The 8,607-nt window shown below is 47.9% G+C and overlaps 1 protein-coding gene across 3 annotated transcripts in view; it reads left to right on the top strand.

Moving 5' to 3' along the window:
- LOC143291422 (beta-galactosidase-1-like protein 2) overlaps positions 1 to 7,443 on the top strand; it is a 50,065-nt gene extending 42,622 nt beyond the window's left edge. For 2 of the 3 annotated variants that reach the window (XM_076601266.1, XM_076601265.1), the window contains exons 18-20: positions 1 to 30; positions 4,357 to 4,473; positions 6,658 to 7,442. The exon at positions 1 to 30 is cut by the window's left edge and continues 85 nt beyond it. In XM_076601266.1, the coding sequence (XP_076457381.1) occupies positions 1 to 30; positions 4,357 to 4,473; positions 6,658 to 6,726 (216 nt within the window). In that variant the 3' untranslated portion in view covers positions 6,727 to 7,442. Of the gene's footprint in view, positions 31 to 4,356; positions 4,474 to 6,657 lie in introns of all 3 variants that reach the window. The other variant, XM_076601267.1, reaches the window with a different exon arrangement.
- Positions 7,444 to 8,607: the final 1,164 nt, after the last annotated feature.

Raw genomic sequence — 8,607 nt, 5'->3', positions numbered from 1 at the left:
ACACCACAGGACACCTTTATCAACATGAAGGTAGGCAGCTTTCCACGTGCACGTCCATTGCTGTGTTGTAAGTCGCAACAGATTTCTTGTTAGTCTAGCCAGCAGCCTGAGAGAATCTGCCTACCAAGCCAAAGACATCGCCATAGAGATTGGTGCAAGAGGGTTTGTGAGCGCATCTACCTACAGTTTAATAAAACAGCTGTTGATTTCCGGCACAAAGAGGACAAGGGCTCTGAAGGCAGTGGCAGAAGCAGCAGAAAAGAGTTAAGCTGGATCTGGTGGAGTCGAGCAGGAATCAAAGTAAACTTCATAAGGATTAAATTTCCCAACTCAAACTAGGCGTATGATGGCTTAGTGGTTAAAACATCTGCCAGAAAAGGTGACAGTCCTGAAGTGGCCACCACCCTGGAGACGTGGTTCAAACCTGCTGAAGATCGGAGGTGTATTGCCTTGTGTTGTCCTGCAGCACAGTGTGTTGTCCTGAAGCACAGTGTGTTGTCCTGTGTTGTCCTGCAGCTCAGAGTGTTGTCCTGTAGCACAGTGTGTTGTCCTGTGTTGTCCTGCAGCACAGTGTGTTGTACTGCAGCACAGTGTGTTGTCCTGCAGCACAGTGTGTTGTCCTGTGTTGTCCTGCAGCACAGTGTGTTGTCCTGTGTTGTCCTGAAGCACAGTGTGTTGCCTTGTGTTGTCCTGCAGCACAGTGTGTTGTCCTGTGTTGCCCTGCAGCACAGTGTGTTGTCCTGTGTTGTCCTGCAGCACAGTGTGTTGTCCTGTGTTGTGTTGTCCCGCAGCACAGTGTGTTGTCCTGTGTTGTACTGCAGCACAGTGTGTTGTCCTGTGTTGTCCTGCAGCACAGTGTGTTGTCCTGCAGCACAGTGTGTTGTCCTGTGTTGTCCTGAAGCACAGTGTGTTGTCCTGTGTTGTCCTGCAGCACAGTGTGTTGTCCTGAAGCACAGTGTGTTGTCCTGCGTTGTTCTGCAGCACAGTGTGTTGTCCTGTGTTGTCCTGAAGCACAGTGTGTTGCCTTGTGTTGTCCTGCAGCACAGTGTGTTGTCCTGTGTTGTCCTGAAGCACAGTGTGTTGCCTTGTGTTGTCCTGCAGCACAGTGTGTTGTCCTGTGTTGTCCTGCAGCACAGTGTGTTGTCCAGTGTTGTACTGCAGCACAGTGTGTTGTCCTGTGTTGTACTGCAGCACAGTGTGTTGTCCTGTGTTGTACTGCAGCACAGTGTGTTGCCATGTGTTGTGTTGTACTGCAGCACAGTGTGTTGCCATGTGTTGTACTGCAGCACAGTGTGTTGTCCTGTCTTGTGTTGTACTGCAGCACAGTGTGTTGTCCTGAAGCACAGTGTGTTGTCCTGTGTTGTACTGTAGCACAGTGTGTTGTCCTGTGTTGTCCTGCAGCACAGTGTGTTGCCATGTGTTGTACTGCAGCACAGTGTGTTGCCATGTGTTGTACTGCAGCACAGTGTGTTGTCCTGTGTTGTACTTCAGCACAGTGTGTTGTCCTGTGTTGTGTTGCACTGCAGCACAGTGTGTTGTCCTGTGTTGTACTTCAGCACAGTGTGTTGTCCTGTGTTGTGTTGTACTGCAGCACAGTGTGTTGTCCTGTGTTGTACTGCAGCACAGTGTGTTGTCCTGTGTTGTGTTGTACTTCAGCACAGTGTGTTGTCCTGTGTTGTACTGCAGCACAGTGTGTTGTCCTGTGTTGTGTTGTACTGCAGCACAGTGTGTTGTCTTGTGTTGTGTTGTACTGCAGCACAGTGTGTTGTCCTGTGTTGTCCTGAAGCACAGTGTGTTGTCCTGTGTTGTCCTGCAGCACAGTGTGTTGTCCTGTGTTGTGTTGTACTGCAGCACAGTGTGTTGTCCTGTGTTGTCCTGCAGCACAGTGTGTTGTCCTGTGTTGTGTTGTACTGCAGCACAGTGTGTTGTCCTGTGTTGTACTGTAGCACAGTGTGTTGCCCTGTGTTGAACTGTAGCACAGTGTGTTGTCCTGTGTTGTACTGCAGCACAGTGTGTTGTCCTGTGTTGTGTTGTACTGCAGCACAGTGTGTTGTCCTGTGTTGTCCTGAAGCACAGTGTGTTGTCCTGTGTTGTGTTGTACTGCAGCAAGGTGTGTTGTCCTGTGTTGTACTGTAGCACAGTGTGTTGCCCTGTGTTGAACTGTAGCACAGTGTGTTGTCCTGTGTTGTACTGCAGCACAGTGTGTTGTCCTGTGTTGTGTTGTACTGCAGCACAGTGTGTTGTCCTGTGTTGTACTTCAGCACAGTGTGTTGTCCTGTGTTGTGTTGTACTGCAGCACAGTGTGTTGTCCTGTGTTGTACTGCAGCACAGTGTGTTGTCCTGTGTTGTGTTGTACTTCAGCACAGTGTGTTGTCCTGTGTTGTACTGCAGCACAGTGTGTTGTCCTGTGTTGTGTTGTACTGCAGCACAGTGTGTTGTCTTGTGTTGTGTTGTACTGCAGCACAGTGTGTTGTCCTGTGTTGTCCTGAAGCACAGTGTGTTGTCCTGTGTTGTCCTGCAGCACAGTGTGTTGTCCTGTGTTGTGTTGTACTGCAGCACAGTGTGTTGTCCTGTGTTGTCCTGCAGCACAGTGTGTTGTCCTGTGTTGTGTTGTACTGCAGCACAGTGTGTTGTCCTGTGTTGTACTGTAGCACAGTGTGTTGCCCTGTGTTGAACTGTAGCACAGTGTGTTGTCCTGTGTTGTACTGCAGCACAGTGTGTTGTCCTGTGTTGTGTTGTACTGCAGCACAGTGTGTTGTCCTGTGTTGTCCTGAAGCACAGTGTGTTGTCCTGTGTTGTGTTGTACTGCAGCACAGTGTGTTGTCCTGTGTTGTACTGTAGCACAGTGTGTTGTCCTGTGTTGTACTGCAGCACAGTGTGTTGTACTGCAGCACAGTGTGTTGTCCTGTGTTGTGTTGTACTGCAACACAGTGTGTTGTCCTTTGTTGTGTTGTACTGCAGCACAGTGTGTTGTCCTGTGTTGTACTGCAGCACAGTGTGTTGTCCTGTGTTGTACTGTAGCACAGTGTGTTGTCCTGTGTTGTACTGCAGCACAGTGTGTTGTCCTGTGTTGTACTGCAGCACAGTGTGTTGTCCTGTGTTGTGTTGTACTGCAGCACAGTGTGTTGTCCTGTGTTGTGTTGTACTGCAGCACAGTGTGTTGTCCTGTGTTGTCCTGAAGCACAGTGTGTTGTCCTGTGTTGTACTGTAGCACAGTGTGTTGTCCTGTGTTGTACTGCAGCACAGTGTGTTGTCCTTTGTTGTACTGCAGCACAGTGTGTTGTCCTGTGTTGTACTGCAGCACAGTGTGTTGTCCTGAAGCACAGTGTGTTGTCCTGTGTTGTACTGCAGCACAGTGTGTTGTCCTGTGTTGTACTGCAGCACAGTGTGTTGTCCTGTGTTGTCCTGCAGCACAGTGTGTTGTCCTGTGTTGTACTGCAGCACAGTGTGTTGTACTGCAGCACAGTGTGTTGTCCTGCAGCACAGTGTGTTGTCCTGTGTTGTCCTGCAGCACAGTGTGTTGTCCTGTGTTGTACTGTAGCACAGTGTGTTGTCCTGTGTTGTGTTGTACTGCAGCACAGTGTGTTGTCCTGTGTTGTCCTGAAGCACAGTGTGTTGTCCTGTGTTGTACTGTAGCACAGTGTGTTGTCCTGTATGTCCTGAAGCACAGTGTGTTGTCCTGTGTTGTTCTGCAGCATAGTGTGTTGTCCTGTGTTGTCCTGCAGCACAGTGTGTTGTCCTGTGTTGTTCTGCAGCACAGTGTGTTGTCCTGCGTTGTTCTGCAGCACAGTGTGTTGTCCTGTGTTGTACAGCAGCACAGTGTGTTGTCCTGTATGTCCTGAAGCACAGTGTGTTGTCCTGTGTTGTCCTGCAGCACAGTGTGTTGTCCTGTGTTGTGTTGTACTGCAGCACAGTGTGTTGTCCTGTGTTGTCCTGAAGCACAGTGTGTTGTCCTGTGTTGTGTTGTCCTGAAGCACAGTGTGTTGTCCTGTGTTGTGTTGTACTGCAGCACAGTGTGTTGCCCTGTGTTGTGTTGTCCTGCAGCACAGTGTGTTGCCCTGTGTTGTACTGTGTATTGCCCTGTGTTGTACTGTAGCACAGTGTGTTGTCCTGTGTTGTACTGTAGCACAGTGTGTTGCCCTGTGTTGTCCTGAAGCACAGTGTGTTGTCCTGTGTTGTATTGTCCTGCAGCACAGTGTGTTGTCCTGTGTTGTGTTGTCCTGCAGCACAGTGTGTTGCCCTGTGTTGTACTGTGTATTGCCCTGTGTTGTACTGTAGCACAGTGTGTTGTTCTGTGTTGTACTGCAGCACAGTGTGTTGTACTGTGTGTTGCCCTGTGTTGTACTGTTGTCCCAGGACTGGAAGAAGGGCATCGTGATGGTGAACGGAGTCAACCTGGGACGTTACTGGGACGTGGGCCCTCAGAGAACCCTCTACCTGCCGGCACCTTTCCTGAAACAGGGCAAGAATGAGGTCAGTGAGGTGGGGCTGGGGTGTGGGGGTGGAAGGGGGGGGGAGGGGCGAGGGTGGTTGGTGGTGGTGGTGGGTGGTGGGTGGTAGTCATGGTGGTGCTGATAGTAGTAATAGTGGCGGTGGTGAAAGTAGTGATATTGGTAGTGGTGGTTGGTGATAGTGGGGTATTGGTGGTGGTGGTAGTGAAGGGTGGTGATAGTGGTGGTGGTGGTGGTGGGGTATTGGTGGTGGTGATAGTGGGGTGGTGATGGTGGGGTATTGGTGGTGGTGGTAGTGAAGGGTGGTGATAGTGGTGGTGGTGGTGGTGGGGTATTGGTGGTGGTGATAGTGGGGTGGTGATGGTGGGGTATTGGTGGTGGTGGTAGTGAAGGGTGGTGATAGTGGTGGTGGTGGTGGTGGTTGTGTAAACTCTCTCAAATTCTCTGCCCCTCCCATCTTACACCTCCCTCCTCCCTTCCTTCGTACACCTCCCCCTCCCTCCCTCCTTTCCTTCATACACCTCCCCCTCCCTCCCTTCCTTCGTACACCTCCCTCCCTTCGTACACCTCCCTCCCTTCCTTCCTTCGTACACCTCCCCCTCCCTCCCTTCCTTCGTACACCTCCCCCCTCCCTCCCTCCCTTCCTTCGTACACCTCCCTCACCCTCCCTCCCTTCCTTCGTACACCTCCCCCTCCCTCCCTCCCTTCCTCCGTACACCTCCCCCCTCCCTCCCTCCCTTTGTACACCTCCCCCCTCCCTCCCTTCCTTCGTACACCTCCCCCCTCCCTCCCTTCCTTCGTACACCTCCCTCACCCTCCCTTCCTTCGTACACCTCCCCCTCCCTCCCTCCCTTCCTTCGTACACCTCCCCCTCCCTCCCTCCCTTCCTTCGTACACCTCCCCCTCTCTCCCTCCCTTCCTTCGTACACCTCCCCCTCCCTCCCTCCCTTCGTACACCTCCCCCCTCCCTCCCTTCCTTCGTACACCTCCTCCCTCCCTTCCTTCGTACACCTCCCCCCTCCCTTCCTTCCTTCGTACACCTCCCCCTCCCTCCCTTCCTTCGTACACCTCCTCCCTTCCTTCCTTCGTACACCTCCCCCTCCCTCCCTTCCTTCGTACACCTCCCCCTCCCTCCCTTCCTTCGTACACCTCCTCCCTCCCTTCCTTCGTACACCTCCCCCCTTCCTTCCTTCGTACACCTCCCCCTCCCTCCCTCCCTCCCTTCGTACACCTCCCCCCCCCTCCCTCCCTTCGTACACCTCCCCCTCCCTCCCTTCCTTCGTACACCTCCCCCTCCCTCCCTTCCTTCGTACACCTCCCCCCTTCCTTCCTTCGTACACCGCCTCTGTGTTTATTGTGTGTGTGTATGATGTGTTGTGTTGTGTTGTGTGGGTGGGTGCATGCGTGCGTGTGTGTGTGTGTGGGGGGGGGGGGTCTGTGTGGGTGTGTGTCAGTGTGTGTGAGAGAATGTGTGTGAGTGTACATGAGAGTAAATATGTGTGAGTGTTTGGGACTCTGTGTGTGTGTGAGTGTGTCTGTGTGTGTGAGTGTGTTAATGTCTGTGTGTGTGTGTGTGTGTGTGATTGTATATGTTGTGTCTGTGTGAATATGAGAATGCGTGTGAGCATTGGTCTATGTGTGTGTTTGTGTAAGAGGGGGAGAGAGAGAAGATTGGTCTTTGTGTGTTTGCATGTATGTATGTGTGTGAATGAATGAATGAATGTTCTTTAATGAAGGAAGTGGAATAAGCAAGAACATACTTTTTTTCATCCAGCCCTCAGGGCAAAGAAATTCAACAAGCAAACACAACATGTGTGTAAGCATTGTTCTGTGTGTGTGTGTGTGTGTGTGAGCATTGGTCTGTCACACTGTGTGTGTGTTTTTTTGTGTGTATGTACATATGTGTGTGTGTTTGAGCATTGGTCTTTGTGTGTGTGTTTGTGTATATATGTCTTTGTGTGAACATTGGTCTTTGTGCGTGTGTGTATGTGTGTGCATGTATGCATTCATGTATGTGTGTGCATGTATGTATGTGTGTGCATGTATGCATGTCTGTACGTGTGTGTGTGTGTGCATGCAAAAATATGTTACCAGGAAAAGATCTTGTGTGCATGCAAGAATATGTTACCGGGAAAAGATCTTGTGTGCATGCAAAAATATGTTACCAGGAAAAGATCCATAATTAATTCTTTCTCTTTTTTTTCAGATTCTGGTTTTTGAGGAGTTTTCTGGAGGGGAGTACATGTTCTTTGAAACAGAGCCGCAGCTTGGCTAGAGAGGAGAGGAGAGGAGAGGACCTTGGGGGGTTAGGGGGTGGGGGCGGTGAAGGGGCAGGGGGTGGTAATGAGCATTGATGCATTCCTGCCATCCAGCGTCCTTTTGCTGTGGCTTCTTGGTTTTCTTTTCTTTGGGGTTTTTTTTGAGGTTTTTGTTTGTTTCTTTTTGTTGCTTTTTTGGTCTTGTTGTTTTTTCATAAAGAATAATTCGGATGTCTGTGGCCAGACAAAATGAAAAAAAAAGAAGAAAAGAACAAAAGAAATTGTGAAAAAGGCACCTGCCGCTGATTGTTGTTGTTACTGTTTTATCTGTGATGGGGTTTCCTTGCTACAGCAGTGTGCTCTGTATGGACTACCGGTGTGTTGTTTGTGGGGTTTTTCTTTGTTTTTGCAAAGGGAAAGGGAAAAAAATGGGGAGAGATATCAAAAAACATTTTTTTAACTAAAAAAAACAACACATAGTTGTGTGCCTTTGTGTATACCCTGTACAAAATTCACACACACACACATGCACACACACACACACACACGCAGAGAAATCTAAAGGCAGAAGGTTCAGTGGTTTCATCAGTTTTGGACTGCTTCAGGATTTTTCTCTTGTACCTCCTGATTGTCTGTATATGTCTTTATTTCATTGGTTGGGCGGTTTAGCTGTTGTTGTATGTCTTTATTTCATTGGTTGAGGGGGGGTTAGCTGTTATATGTCTTTATTTCATTGGTTGAGGGGGGGTTAGCTGTTATATGTCTTTATTTCATTGATTGGGGGGGTGGGGGGGGGGCGGGTAGTTGTTCTTTTATGTCTTTATTTCATTGATTGGAGGGTTTAGCTGTTGTATGTCTTTATTTCATTGATTGGGGGGTTTAGCTGTTGTATGTCTTTATTTCATTGATTGGAGGGTTTAGCTGTTGTATGTCTTTATTTCATTGATTGGGGGGTTTAGCTGTTGTATGTCTTTATTTCATTGATTGGGGGGTTTAGCTGTTGTATGTCTTTATTTCATTGATTGGGGGGTTTAGCTGTTGTATGTCTTTATTTCATTGATTGGAGGGTTTAGCTGTTGTATGTCTTTATTTCATTGATTGGGGGGTTTAGCTGTTGTATGTCTTTATTTCATTGATTGGGGGGTTTAGCTGTTGTTTTTGACACAAATGAAAACAAAATTGTTGACCAGATATTAACTCTGAATACAAGTTTATACTTCACCAATGTGAAATACAAAATGGTGGTTCAAAAACTTCAGTCTGTGTGCTATTTAGATATTCGTTACAACGGGATATTAACAACAACAATATATATATATATATATATATATATATATATATATTTGCTGATATTACTTTGCTGACTTTCAAACACAAACTTGTACTCACTGACTATGATCTTTGAAAAATGTAAACATCATATTATATTTGTATATATTTTATACTTTGGAAGTGTGTGAGAGTGTTTCAGGACGTGATATGTAGACGGTAGAGTGTGTACACTTAACGCTTAGTCATTGGTTCCTACTTTTTGTGGAAAGGTATAAAAACAACTTGTTCATAGATGTGGTGCTTTGTTACGGTGTTAAAGAATACACTGTGGCTTCTGATAATGCGTCCCCCAAAGCTTGGATTGTCAGTTCCATTAAGTGAAGAGCACTGGTGTGGTCATTTTTGGCTGTTTCAGCTTTGGCTTGTTTTGTTCTTGTTTTTTGGGGAGTTTTTTTGGTTTTTTTCCTTTTTTGTTTTGTTTTGTTTTGTTGTTGTTGTTGAGAGGATCAGCACTGTTTTGAGTTTACTTATTCACCAAAATGTTTGGTTTGAATTGGTCACTGTTTTGATAACAGCGGTTGGTCATAGTCCCGATGTGAAAGTTATCAAGATGGTTATTTATTGTC

This window comes from Babylonia areolata, chromosome 17 (assembly GCF_041734735.1).
Source record: "Babylonia areolata isolate BAREFJ2019XMU chromosome 17, ASM4173473v1, whole genome shotgun sequence".
Lineage (NCBI taxonomy): Eukaryota > Metazoa > Mollusca > Gastropoda > Neogastropoda > Buccinidae > Babylonia > Babylonia areolata.
Note: the sequence above shows the minus strand (reverse complement) of the source record. Positions and strands in the feature narration are given on the sequence as shown.